General features: G+C 38.9%; 1 protein-coding gene across 8 annotated transcripts in view; it reads left to right on the top strand.

Moving 5' to 3' along the window:
* NFIB (nuclear factor I B) overlaps nucleotides 1-19,725 on the top strand; it is a 217,570-nt gene that overhangs the window by 150,636 nt on the left and 47,209 nt on the right. For all 8 annotated transcript variants that reach the window (XM_084796647.1, XM_084796649.1, XM_084796646.1 and 5 more), the window contains 2 exons: nucleotides 1,844-1,964; nucleotides 4,797-4,915. In XM_084796647.1, the coding sequence (XP_084652773.1) occupies nucleotides 1,844-1,964; nucleotides 4,797-4,915 (240 nt within the window). The remainder of the gene's footprint in view (nucleotides 1-1,843; nucleotides 1,965-4,796; nucleotides 4,916-19,725) is intronic.

The following is a 19,725-nucleotide window of genomic DNA, read 5'->3' as shown; positions in this document are numbered from 1 at the left end:
GGACTAGGGAAGGGTACAGAGAAAGACTTCTGTCACACGTTGTATACCTGGACTCCGCAGGAGGGTGGAACTCCAGTCTGAAGTAGAAACAAACATCTCTGTGCAGATTGTTCACATTCTCTGAGACAAGCAAGCAACTACCTGCTTCTAACGCAGCTGCTGCATCTTGTGTCCCATAGGCCATGGTTGTCCAAGTCAATTTTAAAGCATGTGGTTACTGTGAGCTAAGAAATTCCACATTTTAAACCTCCAGCATATTTCAGGCTGCAGCGAAGATCAGTACCGTAGCTGTCTAAATAATTCAAATAACCTTTACATTCATCATAAAAATATTTTTCCACAAAGTTCAAGTATTTTGAATAATACAAAGAGCAATTAAATCTGAGCAATTTAACACAAGGCAGGGGCTCTAGAAGTTTTGAGCTGTGGAGTCCACAGTGTCAGTGGCCACACATATAGAAACTACAGTGTTAGTATACATTTGAAACTTTTGGACCCATGGTTTTGGTAGTTGTGCACACATGGCCAACATGGGATCTTGTATCACTTTTCACCTTAAGTTTTGAGGTAGTGCCTGTCATTGAACTTGGCTGGTCAAGGGAGCCCCTGAGGTCATCCTTTTCATCTCCCAGTATGGCAATTGCATGTGCACACACTTGGTTTTATATGGGTGCCGGGGATCCGAACTCAGATCTTCTTGTTTGCACAGCAAGGACTTTAACCACTGAGCTATCTCCCTACTCCCCAGTCAATAGGTTCTCAAAGAACAAACTTCCAGCAAACAGGTTCATTTGCCCATGCCTGCTTTTAGCACATTTTTGAACTGTTCCATCTTTACTCACTACTCCATTTTACCAGAGAACAATTGGAGAGAAAACAGCGAAAGGGAACTCACAGCAGACGGCATGACGTGCTGCTGGGTGGCTATCTCTCTTACTTCTTTTATCCCCAAATAATTATGTTGCTAGGGTTCCACCTTGTTGTTTGGAAACTGAGGCACAGTCCATATAAGTGGAAGAGGGCTTGGACTGAAAGTCTATTTATCCTTAGACTTTAGCACATGGAGCGCAGGTACAGTGAAGAAGATTCTGTATAAAACCTGTCTTGCGTGTGTATTTGAAAAACACCTTGGCTCTTCACATCTTGGCAGCTTTTCTCACTCCTGCCCCAATTTAACATATACTTAAGTCAAATACGACACATTGTGGTTTCCCGTGTGTCTATTTTGTATTGTTTGAGACATGGTCTCACCATATACACTAGACTGGCCTCAGACTTGCTAAATAGTCCAGTGTAGCCTTGAGTTCTATATTCTCCTGCCTCAGTCTCCCTAGTGCTGGGATTACAGGTGTAGGCCACCAGACTGTGATAACCATCGTGAGTTTTAATTCATTCTAATGTTGCTGTTAAAAGTAATATAGGATAATAATCTTGCATACTTATTTATGAAAGCGTGATATATTTATTTATTTATCAGTGATTTAGTTCAGTGCGAGCCACTCATTTGGTGCTAAGTGATAAGGATCATTTGTTCCTCATATCTACACACTGGGGACTGACAGATGTAGTGACTTCTGATATGAGGGAGTGAATGAAGAAGGCTGGGTAGTGTGATCAGGGGAAGTGGTACCCAGGGATGAAGTGGGAGTGAGTGCTCAGAATGCCCAGACTTGACTTGAGGTTTCTGGGTGGTATTCACAGCATACAGGGGCTATGGAATCTTCACGTGAAGAGACCTCTTGGAAAGAGAAAGAGCCGTGAAATAAAAGTTGTGATATTATATTTGAACAGAGGTAACAATGAATATCATTTACTACATTTCTTTAAAAAAATTATTCCTCAGCACCCATAACCCAGGGAACTGGAGTCAACTTCCCAATCGGAGAAATCCCCAGCCAGCCGTACTATCATGACATGAATTCTGGTGTGAACCTGCAGAGGTCGCTGTCTTCTCCACCAAGCAGGTAATGCGATGATGCTATGTATGCTTTCACCCTTTGAGGAAACAGGCAGTGACTGACAGGGGACACAGCATTCTGCTGACAGTACACAGACATCCATTTTTGCCAGAATCACTTGTTTTGATATTCTAGTATTGAATGTAATTGATGTCACCTTTAAAGCCCTTTTTGGAGGGGAAAAATGAACCATGAAACTATGTTAATGAGAGTTTATCTTATGGCATGAGATATAATTCTACTAGTTAATCTTTTGGCAATGTTAAAAGTGACATTGGGAGTTGGAAAGATGGTTCAGCAGTAAAGAGGTCTTGTTGCTCTTACAGAAGACATGGGTTCTGTTCCCAGCCCCCACATGGTGGCTTACAACCATATGTAAACTCCAGTTCCAGGGAATACAACACCGGTTTCTGACTTCCATGAACGCCAGGCATACACACGGTACACATATAGGCAAAAGATACATACACATAAATTTGTAAAAACCCTTAAAACATGTAAGTGATATTGCTGTAGTGTTCCCTTGTTGATAGTCAGTGCACCCTGATGACGTTTACTTTAATATCACATCTACACTTGGGAAAATAAAACCTGAAAAAGTGTCATTCCCCTCACCTTAAAATTAAAGCCTGGTTTTGAGACTGCAGTATTCAATTACTGCAGTTCTCTGACTACATCAGCTGGCTCTCCTGGTACCAGTGAAAGCCCCAGTCTTTCTGAGACTAGCTTAGCACGCCTGTGCTGGGGAAGATAAGGAGCCAGGTCCCCTGGATTTCATTTCTGCTCGCATTTTGCTTTCTCTCCTCCTTGTGTAACTTTTATTCAAGATAAATATAGATGCCCTTTTTCCTTTTTTTGAATTGTGTCTTGCACACACAGTACTGTCTCATTTCCTGAATATTCAATATATCCACAGACTGGCATAAGACTGTACACAAATTCCCATAAAGCATGCGTTATGCTAATTCTTGAAAATAAAAGATAATCTCAAAAAATATTTTTCTAGACATTTTTCAGTAATGAAAGCTAATTGCCTTTGAATAGTTGTGGGAACACCCATATTTATATTGTTTATAAAGTAAGGTCAATTTTTATAACATTTATGACCCAACTGTATTTTTATATAATTAGATTGTATATCAAGATAATTGGGTTTGTTATCACTAAAATTATCTCTGATATGTTGAAGTCTTAAAAGCACTTTGATTTTTCCAAATTTAAAATGTGAATTACGATTTTTTTATTCTCCTCGTTGGCTCCATATATTGTCAGCACAGGTCTTTTGTTCATGACTGCGCAGTATCAGATCCTGTGTCCTTCAAAATAAGCAGAGCCTAAAGATGTTTCTCTGTTGCTCCTTATGGAAATAATCCCTCCTTTGTCTTTGCATACTTCTGATGACTCATAGTAGAAGATAATTATATTAAAAGGAGATTTTTTTGTAAAATATATGCATAATCTCTGAATTTGGTGGAGACTAAAGCAATAATATTATTTTTGGTAAACTTTATCATGGGGAAAATTGTCAATGCTCAATCTCTCAGTACTCCAGGGGTTGTCAGCCAGCAATTAACTGAATTGTATCTACAAGTAAGCTGAGATGTGCATAGGCTTCAAGGACTTAGGTGTGTAGCACCCTGGCTGAGAGACCTGCCTCCTGGCGTGACCCCTTCATTCACTTTTCCTGGGCAAACTCATTGGATTTCTCCAGATTTGTACCCCTGTTTGTTAAAAATGGGGCTTGGTTTGCATGCAACTTTTGAGACGCTCTATAGTTCCAAAGTTTGATGACGTTCCAATTACTAATAACACATAACATTAATTTAGGAGGTATTTTGTGGTCATTGCATATGAACATAGGTACAAGTAAGAATTTTTTAAAGAAAAGAAAAAGTGTTTATTTAAGAGTCAATAATGAGCTGTTCATTGGGGTTTTGGCTGGAGCATTCCAAAGTAGAGAATCCCAAAGTAACACTCACATCATAAAATAGTTTTTAACCTTTGCTGTATATATCCACTTTTGTTTGTAATAAGTAAGTTGTGTTATCCCATTCAAAGTATCTTCTTAAATACTTGATTTGCCTATAATAAATGTTCATGATTGATCTTAAGAATAAAAGACCAGTAGCCTAATTTGTTTAAGGAAAAGGTAAAGAACATGGATGCACACAATTAGCAAAGTTCTAGAAACGGTCTTCATGTTATTAGTTACAAAGTCAGTACTAATAATTAATATTTAATAAGTGTCTTCAAACTTCAAGCAATTTAACTGAGAGCTTTATAGTTGTTAGCATACTTCATCTTCTCAGCCAGACTCTTTAAACTAGGTTTTATTATTTCCACCTACAGGTGATTAACTGAGCTTAGACAGGTTGGGGAGCCTGCTGCTGGAGCTATTAAAGGACTGTCAACATGTCGGGTTTCTGAGACTCTTTCACTGCCCAGTTCCATTGCCTTATCTCCAAAGCAATAGCAAAGCATTGCACTGTCTGCTGAGAAGTGAAAGTATTAATATTGAAGAACATAATTGAAGAACATAAGATAAATCAGCACATCTTAGCAAAATGTTCATATTAGCAGAAAAGACATATCTGAAAAGTTAGCTGTACCAGCCAGGTTTTGTTAGGCAGGCATAGGGCTAGGTTGTACACACAAAGGATAGGCAGTATATACCTCTGAAAATGTTCTCTGTCCCCACTGAGTTCTTGACCACTCACTATTGTCTCAAACTAACTCTTTAACTTGGGGTTACTGGAAGTTATTTTTTTAATTTTTTAAATAAGTGCTACACATCTTCCCAGAAATGCCATTGATGTCACTGTTATTATATTTTAACAGCAAAAGACCCAAAACTATATCCATAGATGAAAATATGGAGCCAAGTCCTACAGGAGACTTTTACCCTTCTCCAAATTCACCAGCTGCTGGAAGTCGAACATGGCACGAAAGAGATCAAGGTGGGTAAGGAGACACCTCCAAGGGCATTAGAGTATATAGCATTGCTTGCTTCATGTTGCTCTTTGACACCATTTCCTGAGGTGCCAATTTGGACTGTACTAGAAATAATTTCAGTAAGATCATTATTAAGATAACTTTATGAGAGTAGTCAAATGTATTCAAAGTCATAATAATCCTGTTTTATTATATCTTTATTTTCATACAAAGTGGTGTTTCAGGGCCCACTATTATGTGTCCAACTGGCTTGAGTCCATCAGCACTGGGCAGTAGAATCTCTAGAGAGTGGCAAGCCCAGACGCAGTCAGCTCTCAACATTCTCTCTGTGAGTCTGTAGGAAGGAGCAAACTTTAGGCAGTTGGCAGGTATGAGAATTCTCATGTAACGGAAGCTGTAGTTCCTTCTGGAAGGAGGTGGAGCACAGATAATGGATCAAAGTGTAATGTAAGGGATCCTGTCTAAGTTAACCTAGTTGTTTCCTAGTTAGAGCTGTGAGTCAGTTCTAGGGAAGTTGAGGAGAAGAATCATTTTACATAAGCATGATTTTACTTTCGGGGATCTGACGTGGCCTTTAGTCTTGGAATTCATTGGGTTACTTGTGATGTGTTTTTTTTTTTTTTTATAACTCATGTTCATGGCATTATGCACAATAAGGAGACATTAAAGGTGTGGGAATAGAGAAGTTAGCTAGTTACAATTTTTGTTGGTTTCTCTGTATATGAACTCAAGTAAGATTTTAGAGTAGCACCATAAGATGTATTTGTACATTTCTTTTAAATCAAATTCTGTATGTTTAAAAGTGAGAAAGGGAATGCATTCTGCACTACTGGTTTGCAGCCCAGGGTTGGGAAGCTGCATGCAGAAAAGTGTTAGCAGCCAGCTGACCCTAGAGCAGAGCATTTACAGCCAGTTTCACTTCCTTACCAGGACTTCCTTCTTCCTACTCAGAACTTCACATTGAGTGACACAGGATTTCTACAGGGATGAGGCCTTCATGGAGGGGTCTGGATGGGATTACCTTTTGCATGGATATCTTTAAGACATTTTTTAAAAAGATTTATTTATCTTCATGTTATGTGTGTGAGTGATTGGCCTATAGGTATGTATGTGTGCATGGGCCATCTGGGTACCTGGTGCCTATGGAGACCAGAGAGGCTATCAGCTCCCCTGGAACTGCAGTTAAAGATGGAGTGAGCTACTTTGTGGGTGCAAGTGACCTTAACTGCCAACCCATCTCCCCAGCCCTGCATTTCAGTAGTTTAACTAGTAGAGATGCAAGGGACGGGGGACAATCACATGGAACATGCCAGGGCATGGAGAGGCACTGAGGTTGGGGAAGCAATGCCAGGACGACGGCCATTTGTGCTGTGAGGCTGGTTCTGCTGACAGGAAGGAAAGAGAGCGGTGTGGCAGGTTCCTTGTACAGAGGATTGGAAAACGATCTGGAGCGTTTCGGCTTTGCAGGTCTCTCCCAATCCGTTCTGCTGCTTCTCCACCAGTGACCCTTCCCTCTCCCCACCGCCCCCCCCTCAGTGTTCTCAGGAGAAAAATCACCAGCCCTCATTTGACCACGGGCACACAGTGTGCTCTTCACCCCTACTGGCATCGGGACCTACTGCTTTGTTTGGGTTTGGGAGTGCGGTGCCTAAGAACTTCTTTGAAGTTCTGGAGTGGTCTTTCCTACCTCTTCATCTGAAAATTTGTTGATAGCCTTAATGGCCCTTGATCCACTGACGAATTTCAGTCTAAATTAGTCCTTCCTGCTTTTGTGCCGTGGCAGCCAGTGTTGCTCCTTCATTGTTTTCATAATATGCAATTCTGTATGTATTTGTTAGAGGGATTATTGAAACATATTTATACTTTGATGGCAACTGTTGCTTTTTTTTGTTTTTTGTTTTGTTTTTGTTTTTGTTTTTCTTTATCATGGCTATTGTTAGCACCAAAGGCAGCAGCAATGTATCGTAGGGCCACAGTCAACATTGGCCAGATACATGAGTCACAGATAGGCATCCAGTTTCATAAGAGAAGGCAAGAAATACCAGAGCTATGGAAGTGAGAATAAAACTACAACCCACAGATCTTCATGCAGTATTCCTTGGTTTACTAACATTGTCACTTTATTCTAAACAAAGCTGTATTGTCTTTGTTATAACTCTATTCTGAGACAGATCCTGTTGGTAGCAGTAACCACTCTCAGTACTTACGGATGGGTGTGTTGTTTAAGAGTAGGTGTTCTTTATCGTAGACTGTCACTTTGTAAGAGTTGATTTCCCTTCCAGCTATTCAGGAATGCCAGTCTCACGTCACATTATAGCACGTGTTTTAAATAGAAGAGAAACTGCCATTCTTCCTCTTTATAAAACCATTGCATTGTCTCGATGATTTGCTATTGTCAGGATGACTAAAACTATCAGAGAAGGCTGTAAAAGCAAATTATAGTAAGAGTAAGGAGGAATGTTCCCTTCTCATGTGTGACTTGAAAACACCTGTCACTTGAAATTTGAAAACCCCGAGGACTTTGTAGTGTGCACAGTAAGCCATTGTGGGAGGGAGACTCCAACGACAATGAAAAACTGAGGGCAGGATAGCACAGTCTTCACAAACCCTGCTCAGCCTGATGTGGCGATTTTGTTCTTTGACAGAAATTATTATTTTTTAATTTCAAAAATAAAATGCCCTGTGGTTGTCCTTGTCCATCTTCATACCCTCCTTAGCCATCCGTGTCTCTTGTGAAGGTGTGGTCTAAGGCACTGGTGAGTGATAGCCATTGCCATGCTGCCCAGTGCCAGCATTTTACACTCCTTTTCCACATACACCCCTGTGTGGCAGTCAGGAACACTCATCGGTTGATCATCATAGGCTTCTGTTTTTAATTGGCACAAACGCTAAAAGTTCATCATTATTCTCTGGGTATCTGCCTTAATCGATGATTATTAACTGTCTATTAGGCTCTCTTCTGGCTAGCTCTATCAAAGCTGAATTATAAAAGATAAGAATAGAAGTGATAAAATTATGGACAATACGCTATGATGTTTCTTATTCCAAGGTAGAAATAAAAGATGTTATGTGACCAAGTTATTATTTCTGTTTTATTTTTTTAAAGAATATATTCAGAACATTCCTAGCAAATCTACCTTTTATGTGATAACATATACCTTTGAGGTTTTTAATAATTTATTATAAAACACTTTTATCTTTGTATTTAAATACATTTATATTTTGGGTTTTCTTTTCAAGACACAGTTACCATTTTCTAATTATAAAAGTTATATATTATACCTTTGCAAAGGTAGAAAAGACTATTTGTAAACTAAGTAGCATTTAATATTGTTAAATGTTTGATATGTATAATTTGCTTAAGTTTCTCTTCATGGCTAAGTGATAGAAATTGAATTTGTCAGTATCAGTGATGAGCAGTGGTGTCACACACCTTTAATCCTAACACTCTGGAGGCAGAGGCAAGCAGATCTCTGTGAGTTCAAGGCCAGCCTGATCTACAGAGCAAGTTCTAGGACAGCCAAGGGATACACAAAGAAACTGTGTCTTAAGCCTTCCTCCCCCAGAATAAAAGAAATTGTCAGTATCAAAGAAAGTAATAGTGGACATGAGGAATATAGAGTGAGCACTGCATTCCTCTCTTCAGGTCTAGGAAAGGAATAGGTCTATTTTCCTAGTATCTATTATGAGTCCTTAGGTTTGAAACTTCTGACTGCCTCATTTTTCTTTTCTTTGGGGCAGGGCCTTGGTGAAGATGCAGCCCAGGGCCCAGTGGCTGCTGTCCAAGCAGTCTGCCACTGAGCTACAGCTTCCGACTTAAGCCTTTCTTTTGGATGCTCTTTTTATCATTAAGATTTTAATGATCAAGTTCATAAATCGTGCAGGTTGGACATCTTTGATTCCAGCATTTATCCACAAAAAGGTCTCCTGATAATTGTCCCCATTTAATTATATCTCTGTGAGTCTGTTGAGAAACTTGGTTCCTAGCTGACTTTTCTAAGAAATGGACCAGAGCAACCCTCCTAACACGAGATAGAAACTGATGCACATCATGGTTTCTCCTTTGCTTCAGGTTACTTTCATGAGACTCAATGTGGTTGTGTTCTAATGCCCAATAATGTCACAGACTGATTGATTATTTACTTGGACATTTGAGGGGTTTTCCTGAGACACTGTCTCTGGCTCCCAAGTGTTAGGATTCAAGGCATATGCCACCATGTTTGCGTACGCTAACCCTTCAAATAATAATGCATCAAAGTCACCTTGCCTCTCCTATTTGAATAGTCATGGAGTTATGTAAGTCTGAATGTAAAAATTAGGAGATTATGATTTACTAATACACTTGTAATACACAGTGGAAATTTTCTAAATGGAAACTTTACTGGCTTCCCAATATGATAAATAAAAAGACAACTTGTAATTTTTGATAAAATATACATTTGAAACGACTTATTATGCAGTAAGTTTTATTAATTTCTATGTATTTAGAACTGAGATAATTTGGCTCGCTTAACACTTATCAAATTCCTATCATATGGTGAGAATTTTTATAGGCAGTGGACATACAAATATGATTGACTAAATTGCTAGCGCTGGATCTGCTGAACAGGAAAATAATTTTTATTTATGAAAAAGGCTTTACCAAAATAAGCAAAGAAAGAAAGTTATAGGCGATTATTTTTGTGCTTTGGAGGTCGCTTACTTCTGAAGCACCGTGAGCTAGAACCCTTTACATAAAATCAAAAAGGGAGCATCTTAGGGAAGTTGGCACTACGTTATATACTGATGTGTAATTAGAGTTGGTTAAAAATGTAAACTGAATGCGTAAGGCTACATAGACATCATGTTCTGATTACAGCAAATTCTAGAAAATACAATCACCAATTTTTAAAAAATGTTCAACAGCTCCATGGTGGGTAGAATGCTGAGTGTGCGTACACACATACACACACACACACACACACACACACACACACACACACACACACACAGAGGCACGCACTCACACAATTAAGTCATGCTGTATAAACAAGTTTCTCCAGCAAGTCCTTCTAAAGTTTTGGTATATCTCTAAGCTCCTGCCATTAACTTTGCAAATATTTTCCTCAGTGAAATAGTCTCCAGTGTGCTAACCTTCAGTTTGTACTTTCTAAAGCTCTCTGAGGAGATAGTGTTAGATTTCAACAAATGAATTCAAGCAAAGGGCCTGCAGGAAGAGTGGGGGCTACAGATGAATGCGCTCTCTTGAGCTAAATCAGGAAATAAGAGAACAGGGAGTGAGGTAGCTTGTGAGAGAACCAGAGTCAAGACCAGTACTGCTTAATGGGAGTTCAAGGAATGTTCACAGATGCGCTAGATATGAGTGGCCAACTGAGTTTGGAAAGGTCTGGTTTAACTCAATCTAAACTTGTTTTCTTTGCTGAATGGAGATGTGGAATATTTAATATACTGCTGTGTGCTGTTACTTCCCGTGAGAGGCTGCTGACTTGATTAGCATGCTCATTATGTGTGTGAATTCAGAGGCCTCCCTCCCCCACAATGGGAGGAGCTAGAGGGAGCATTAAGTCCAAACTTTGGGAACGTGCCAGAGCCCAAACTTCTGTTTGGTGAAGGGTAGAATCTCAAGGTTTCTGTGAGCTTGGGAGCTAAGTGAAGCCACGGCTTTCACTCTTGGCAGGTGGCTGTTCTCAGATAGTCATTAGCGTTAAGGGCAGTCCTGAAGAGGGCAGGGAGGGACCTGGTGGGCAAAGCTTTGCGGCTGCCTCTGGGGACCCACTCAAGTCAGTTCTGCATGTTCTTAGAGTTGGCATCGCAGGAATCAAACCGCAAATCTTCAAATACCAATTTCTTTGCACGTGAAAAGAAAATGAAAATAGAGGTCAAAATCCTTTGGTGGGATGAACATGCATAGGAGGCTGGACTGTAATGGACAAGCCCAGTTTTAAACCTTCCTTCTTCAGCTTTCCACCAAAAGTGTGGGGGCCATGACTCATAGCTGAGCACCTCTCCACCCTATCGCACCTCCCCGCCCCCCCCCCATGCCGATGAGGTATCAGAAAGCCAGTCTCAAAGACCCTAGCCATGTGTGGATTATTCCCTTCAGCTACACTGCTGAAGTTGAAAAAAGAAAATCACATGACCATCTTCAAAACAGAAAGGAGAACAGTAAATTGTTCCTGAAGGCTCTCGTTAGAATTCTTCTTGTTGCCGGTTAATTAACAGATATCTGTCCGCCTTTCATGTGCTTGAATGGAGACCGGCACGTTGGGTGGGGCAAGCTGTGTGCATGTTCCAGGGGCCCTGTACTGGCTAATATGGAAAAGTTGAGCTCCAGTTTCATGCCCTGGAAACTTAATGATTTAAAAGCACCAATTTTGCAGGAAAACCTAATACATAATTAGTTCCAAATAATAACAGCTTTCTGTTTGATAACCCGATGAAGCAGATTAAAATTGGCAAGTAGGAGCCCTAAAGACACTGAGTCTTGGAATGCCTCACAGCATTCTGCAGCATAATCGAACTTTTTTTTTTTTTTTTGCTTTAAATCCTTTATGTGTTGATTTATGGCCCAAGCGTGTTTTGGAGAAGTTTGGAAAGTCAGAGTTACTAGACTGGCGATAGCCTACATAGTGGGAGTTTGATTTTCTAGACAGATCACAAAGCCCTGGAACCCTCATACATCATTCAAGATAAATGGAGTGGGTGAATTTCCCTCCAGCTTAAAGGCCTTCTTTAGGAAGAAGGGGACCCAGCCAGTTTCCCTCACAAGTCTCCCCAGCAAATGATTTTTTTCAACAGTGTCATCATCAGTCCTGTTAGGCACTGTAGAACAAAAAAGACAGAATGGAAATAAATTTATGCATTTCCAGGGCTTTGAAAGAATTCCCAAAACACAATTTTATTATGTAAAATATGGAAAACACACTTATTAATGCTAGCATTGGATAATTTTGACTAAAAATGTTACAGGTATGAGCAGTTTTGATGAATAAATGTGGAGAGAAGCTGGTGTGGAGTAGATGACTGGCTACACTTTTTAAGAGATTTTCTGCTATGAAAAATGTATAGAGAGAAGTATTAAGCTCATCTGCAGAGTCCGTTACCCATGTTACTGCTGGTACTCTGCTAGTCTTGCATTTTATATTTTCCAGCAATTAAAAAATATCATGCTACCTGCTTATATATACTTCTAAGAGTTTCTTAGAGGTTTAAAAAAACACATGGTACCATTATTAGTTTAACAAATACAGCTCCTTAATAATAACCTCATTATACACTCCTAGGTTAAGATACCACAATAACTTGATTCTCACTTTGAGTAAAAATTCCGACTTTGCCGCTAGCTATGGTTTATTTATATTTCAAATCTCTATTCATCCTTTACCAAATACCCTCCCTCCTTTTTTCTATTATTAATTAAAGAAACCAGGTAAACATGAAGTATATATAAATGAGAAAGTCAAGATTCTGTTTGTATTGGGGACTTTCATTTATTGAGTACTTAATAACCTGTCGGATGCTGAGCTTACAATAGTTTTAAATCCCTTTTGAAAATCTCACCTGTGGTTCAGTGAGATGGCTTATCAGGTAAAGGCATGTGCCACCAAGATGGAAGGCCCGATTTTAGTCTGAGAACCAACTCCTGCAAGTTAGCCTCCAACTTCCGAGGTTTGCATACACTCTGTAAATAAATAAATAACAAAATACAAACATCTTATTAAAAGTCCCACCCTAAGGCTTAAACATTGATTATTAACCATAGCGGTAATGGTTGGAGTTTTTCCCATCTGTAGAAAAGCAAACTTAGGTTCAAAAGTTTCTTTGTGTCTAGTGTTTCAGATTTTAAGTCAGTCATAGACAATTTGGTAGTGTCAATATCTGGTATTTCAAATAGTCAGTATTTGAAAATCTGAAATGCTTTGAGCAATACTTCATGATGTCGTAGTGGAAAATTCCACACCTGACTTCATGTTTGCGGTTGCAGTCTAAACACATACACACACTAAAAATTGTGTATAAAGCTTCTTTCAGAGTATGTGTATAAGGTGTGTATACGTACATGAATTCATGTTTAGACTTCAGTTGCATTCTAAGATGCTCCATTATATGTGCCAGTGTCCCAAATTCTGACATTCCAAACTTCTGGGCCCAAGCACATCACAGAAAGGGCACTTGACCTATCTTTGAGCTTTTAAGCTTTCATTAATGCAGATGTTTTGAAAAATCCAGAGTCTTCCATTTCTTAAGTTGGCTTTTAATGTTTACTTTAAATGCTCTCACTGAACAGCATAATAATTGGATTGTTTATGTGCTTGGAGGCACTGAATGTTTTGCCTTATACTTCAGGAATGCCCAAAACTCACAAATACATGTCCTATCCTGTTCTATTCTGGTGTAACCAATGATTGATAGAGATTGAGTTATTATAAAGAACCTTGTTATAGGATCAGTGTCTCCTACTTTGGAAACAAATGACTCAGCCAGACGGCAACATTTATTTTCTCTAAGTGACTGGGGACCTAGCAATAGGAGACCATTATCCTGTGACAATATTCTGTTTCATTGACATTATCTTGAAAATGTAATTGGTCCATTACTAAATAGAGGTTTTGTTACTGATCAATTTCACGTGATTTCTAAAACCATTAGGATAATAAATATGCCATCCCAGTAATTTCATTGACAGAACGTTTTTCCCTTCATTTACATTTATTGGATGAAAAATATAGATTTAAACACTACAATTTATGCTAGCTTTGACTACTTTTCCACCATAAGAAACAGAATTTATGTGTAGCAATCCTGTTTGCATTGAACACCAAAGAGATGACATCGCATCACTTTAAATTTTTGCATGATTTTTTAAAACTTACAAAACCATTTCAAATCATAATTGTTATCAAGCAATTAGTTTCCTCTCTCAGATTTTATTTGAAGTAAGGTCCAGGTCATTTCTAGGACTTGGAGGCTTTCCTGTAAATCTACTAAAGTAGCTCATTAGTTAAATTGCCTTAACTTACCAGTGTGGGAGACAACAGTGTCCACAGCTACAGGATCCCGGGGCTCTTGCAGTGTGTTTCTACACGCGTGGCTGTTTCCCAAATGTCCACCTCCAAAAAGTCATCTATAACCTTGTTAAATGAGAGGACTTCCAGTATCTTCCCGGCTTTTACAGTTAAGGTTACAGTATTGATTTTATTTTATAGTCCGTGGCTCTCAGATGCTTAACACTAACAAGACCCCAAGGCTAGAACATCCCCCCAGGGACTGCTGAGTTGCAGCCATTTCTTTATCTATGCTGATGCTCAGCAAGGAAAGAAAAGGGAAGAGAGGTACCCCCCTCTTCAAATTATGTTTACCCACATTACTCAGGATCCTTTATAATTGTCTGTTAAATTGCCGATAGACAAAAGCAGTTTGAAGTGTTTTTAAAAAGCACTTTTATTTATCTAGTGTTCCTTTCTGTAGCACTGTTCTTTATTATTTAAGAACTTTTTAAAAGGCTGTCTCAGGAAGGTATTTTTGAGTTTCCAAGCAATTTCAGCTTTAGCTTTCCATTGGATGTAGGTGTAGCCTAAATACCTTTTTTTTTTTTTTAATGGAGATGCGGTAAAATGCAGGCCTGTAGTGACACGCTACTCCACTGTGCTTGGGTTAAAGTAGACAAGAGTCTTCAACCATCACAAGCCGTTTCAAGTTGCTGAAGACTACAGTGAGGACTGTGCTCAAGTGTGATTACGATTGAATAGCTCAGTACTTAGAGCAGGAATTCTTTTATTTAGCACAAGGGTTACCATGCTTTTTCCCTCAAGAAAAACTGATTGCATTTAAAAAAAAAATATTGAAAACTCAAATTTAAGTTAACATCTTCCCCTTGTGATGCTGCCTGCCATTTTTTCTGGTTAATTTTAGGTTTTGAGATATAGAGATGCTTGTGAGTAGATACGGGGACGCGTGGCAGAATAGAATCCGAGCGCGGCAGATTCTCTGAATCATCTGGCATCATCATCAAACTCCTGTAGTGGGATTAGGTCCATATGTCCTGTCATAGCATCCAGAGCATTTTGTTAACTTGGAGTGTGTGGGAAGTCCTTACCCACATTTACCACACAATTGCAAAATCTACAGGAGTCCTTAGAATCATAATTCACATAATCTGTTTACTGTGCTTTCAGAGACTCTTTAGTAACTTTAACTGGTTACCAGTGTTCCATTTAGCACTCTACCTTGAGGCTTTGCAAAAGGCCTTTCCTTCCTGTGTTGTTGGGTACACAACAAGACCCATTGTTGTCAGCTCAGTATTGGCAATTATTTATAATAGTCTGTGGAGCTGCAGACATATTTCTGATATTTTTGGTAAAATAGTTTTCTAAAGTTTTTCAAATATATTTATATGAATATAATACTAGCACTTTTTGTAAAAGTAATAGCCTTTTATAGAAAAATTGGGAAGGCTAACTATAAAATACAAATAATAAAAATAATCGCCTCTAATTGTATCACACATAGGTAAAATCTGGATTAACACTTTGCTAATATTTAACTGATTAGTGCAGACCTAATTTCTGTGTAGTTTTAACTGTATTTTCTATGTGTTTTAACTTGAGTCATAGTTTTGCAATGCTGAGCCTGTGTGAGATACGATTTTATTGATACGTTTTGTTCTGTTTTTCCACTTGTAATATATTGGCAGCTGACCTGTCATTCAGTTGCTGCTTTAATATGTCCGTACTATTCTGCTCTTTGGTTTTATATTTTTTAAAAAGTTCATTTATTGCCTTGTTTTTTTTTCTCTCTTTGAGTTAGGATCACTGTGTAACTGAAGGTATCCTTAAACTAACTCTGCCTCCTAAGTGACAGGATTAGCAGTATGCACCACCATACCCAGTTGGTAACAAATTTTTGAGTTCCTGCTTGACGGAATTTGTAGTTTCTGTGTTCTCACTCTTAGTCAATAAAGAATGAACGCTGCTTGATGGAAATCCCTATAGCTCTTCTGAGCTCATCACTCTTTGTTTTCTTTTGTTTTGTTTTGTTTTTTAATCTGTTCCTGGGGCCTTAACAAACTGTAGCAACATAGCAAGCCACCAAGTAGAAGTTGTATAAATATCGTAAAGGAATAGATAGATACATCTTACTGTAAAATACCGGATTTAGTTTTATGTCCATTTCTAAGCCTTGTTGGCAAATATTGACAGAGAATGCAGAAAGATCTTGATCTGTTTCCATTTATACCAGCAGTATGTAGCTAACTTCTCTTTTTGATCGCAGGAGAAATCCTGAAAATGCAGCACACAGTTCTGTGAGTGACTATGAAGTATGTTCTGTGAAGTGTATTTATGAAACAGTTTCTCTGGTGTTTTGACTCAACTCTTTCACTTGAAATAGTCATTTAAGCTATCAGGGATTACAACACATCTTTTCTTCCCATGAGCTTGCCTAGCTCCATTTTACTATGGAAGAAATGGAGAAATTGGAATAGCCCATGAGGATTGTGCGGAGCTTGTCTGTAAAGACATAGCCCACTGTGTACTCTTTCCCTCACTCCATCCCTGTCCCCGTCCCTCTCCCTCGCCTCCACCACTCCCCATCTCTGTCTCTCTCTTCCTCTACTGTCCTTTCTTCACCCTCCAGGGCAAACTTCCTGCCACAAGTATTGAATCAATAGGTAAACCTTGTGAAAGAAAAGATCTGTCTGCTGCACAGGGAAGCCAATTGAAGTAAATACTCTGAGCTCCGGCCTGGAGTCTGAAATAATAATCAAGCTCTTTCAACCTAGCTTTGCTGACTGTGAGATTTTACATAACGTTCAAGGCACTGGAAATAACAGGTAAACCTCTCTCTCCTCAGCTTTATCTTCCCCAAGGCAAAGCTCAGGAGGAGAAACTGGTCTCTCACAGCGTTTAGTTGGCAAACCATGGTCTCTGCCTTCACCTTCCCTCTGGGCACAGAGCCCAAGCCATTTCCTTGTCTCAGCGTTGACTGTGGATTTGTGGCCTGAAGTAAAAACACCAGATTCCAGATCCAGAATTCATCCCACACACTTGATTTGGAAGTCTCTCACTTATTATCTCATCTATTCTAAATAACGTTATTATTTTATGCACATAGTTCATCTTTTTTATATCGTCTTTCAGCTTCCACTCAACATTTTAATGGAAAGCAGAAGTGCCCCATTTTAGCTGATGGCTCATCTTTCACTTTTAGTGTTGTATGTTCCTTGACAGGTTCGATGAAATAATGGATGTGTTGACCACCTTTGCCTTCATCCAAAACTGAGTTTGGTCTCTGAAGAGATTTTCAGTGTCCACCAGAGTTTGTGTAAACCTATAAATTTTAAAAATGTATAAAAGTCTAAAACCTATAAAAGTCCAAATTATAAAGCAAAGTGGAGAACTCTGAGAAACTAACAACTTAGTAAGATGTTACTGTAATATAAGCTTGTCAAACTCTAGTCAGTGCACTGTCTTTGAGCTGAATATTCCCACATATGAGCTTTGAGCTTTGTTTTCCTGCTTTGCATCATACCACAGGGTCAAAGTTCACAGAAGTTTCCCAGATGTTTTTACACCATACCTTGATTTTCTTTTGGAAAAAAAAGTATGGCTGTGTGTGTGTGTGTGTGTGTGTGTGTGTGTATGTGTGTGTGTGTGTGTGTGTGTGTGTGTGTGTGTCTGTGTGTCTGTGTGTGTCTGTGTAGGGGAGATGTCTTAAAAAGTTCAACAACTTAATGTGAAAAAGAAAACAAAGAAGATATTTTAAACTATGTAGCTTTTAAACACAGAAATAAAACATAATTAGCCTTCAATAGTAGCAAGTGAGAAGGTAGCCAGTGTTGACTTACATGGGTAAAGTTCATTTAAACTTGTTTATGAGTCTGACAGATATATGTGAAATAATCAAACTTTTAAAACATTTTGATGCAATTACTTCATTGTTAATTATATAGAAATATGTTTTTCTGAGCCACAGAACTGGCATAACCATTATTACGTCCTAATTTAGTGTCACGGTAAGTTAAAAATAGTAGCTTCTCGAAATCTAGGATCTTGTGTGTGTTTTTACATAATTACTTTGAAACAGCCACAAATCTGAAGTATCATAGGGAAGAAGAATAGGAATTTTTCTGCGAAAAGAAAATGGTTAGTCTCCTAGGTAGGCTGTAGCAAGTGGACTTGTAGCCTTAACGGACTTGAATATATTGGAGAGGCTAACATATTGTTCCAGAATCCGTGAGAGAGAGCAGGTGTCCCCGGCAGGCAGGTGTTAAAAGGTGGCTGTTCAGGCTTGCCCTAGATCACTGGTTGACTTTCGTGAAGTTCTGCTAACAGGTGGCTAAGTGATTGGAGTGCCATGTGACATTTATCCCGGGAGCAACTTAGATGACAGGCTGCTACAGACTGAGGAAGGAGGGGGTCTTTGCTTTGATGAAGAAATTGCCAAAACTCATGTCTCATTAGTGTTTCCTAGGGTTCTTTGGAAGTGAACAACAGTTTAATTAAGGGCTGACGTAAACACATTTCTGCACACTTTCCCTGCAGCATTTTATCACATTAGAATTGATCAAAATTGTTGCCTTGGGCTGACTTGAGCAGATATACATCTGGAGCGCCATTTGTGCACGCTGCTGCCGAGCGTGGAACACACGCTGCATCACTGCAGCGCTCTCCTTTTGTAGCTGAGATTGCCTTGTTAGGAGATGAGTTGCCCCAACTCCTTATTTGCTTAAGCCTTTATCTCTTTGAAGTGATGCTGTGAACTTGAATGACACGTTGGGGCTTAGGACTTGTGCATGCTACCGTGCCAGACTTCACTATAGCTGGTAACAATTATAACTTGCTTTGCAAAGTACCGTTTTAAAGATAGGCGAAGTCCACATGAACTTTTATCAGTAGCTTACTCAAACTTTTCTTGGGGAGTTAGAGTTATTTTTTTTTTCTTACAATTCACTATGTAATTAGGTCTAAAGCCATAGCTAATTGTCCAGTTATGAATCAAAGCACAGGTGTGCACAGCAAAGGGCAGCATCTTCAACACAAACTATTCTTTCTTGAAGACTTAGCCTCCCTAGTCTTTTGTCCTTATCTAACAGTAAATTATAATTATTTAATGAAACTTGTCTTCCACATCTGCCACGTTAGCTGGATTGTGAGCCTCACCAGCACAGGACCAGTGGTCTTGGACAACATGTGCAGCTGAACCCCCTCACACTTACGGGGTGCTCAGTGGTTGACTTCGCTGTTTCTCTTTGGTTTCCATTCAATTACTCTTTTTTTGTGTGTGTTGTTAAATCACTTTCTATTATAAACCTTATTTTTTTGAAAATGTATTTTTTCTCATATAATATGTTCTTATTATGGTTAATGGAATGTGCATTTGAGGCTAACCATTTTGGGTTTATTTTGCTCACTATGCTACTAGTTAATAACCTATCACACAGCTTCTCTCACATACAAGAGAATGTATATTATATATTATGTATGTATATACATATATTATATATACAAATATATATATATTATGACAGAACACACACACATATGATGGAACAGATAAAAAATGAACTAGACATTAAGTGAGGTTTAAGGGTAAGATTGGTAATGAAATCAGACCTCAGAATTCCTAACATACATACATTTATTTATTTATTTATTAATGATGTCTTGCGTTGTCTGTGTCCACATGCGCTTATGCATATGTGTCCAGACCTTGGTCTGTGTGTGGTAGTCAGAGGAAAACATACAGAAGCCAGTTCTTTCCTGTTATGTGAGTTCTAGGGATGAGACTCAGATCATCAGACTTGGTGCAAATGTCG

The sequence above is a fragment of the Acomys minous genome (genome assembly GCF_964271855.1).
Source record: "Acomys minous genome assembly, chromosome: 1".
In the NCBI taxonomy this organism is placed as follows: domain Eukaryota; kingdom Metazoa; phylum Chordata; class Mammalia; order Rodentia; family Muridae; genus Acomys; species Acomys minous.
Note: the sequence above shows the minus strand (reverse complement) of the source record. Positions and strands in the feature narration are given on the sequence as shown.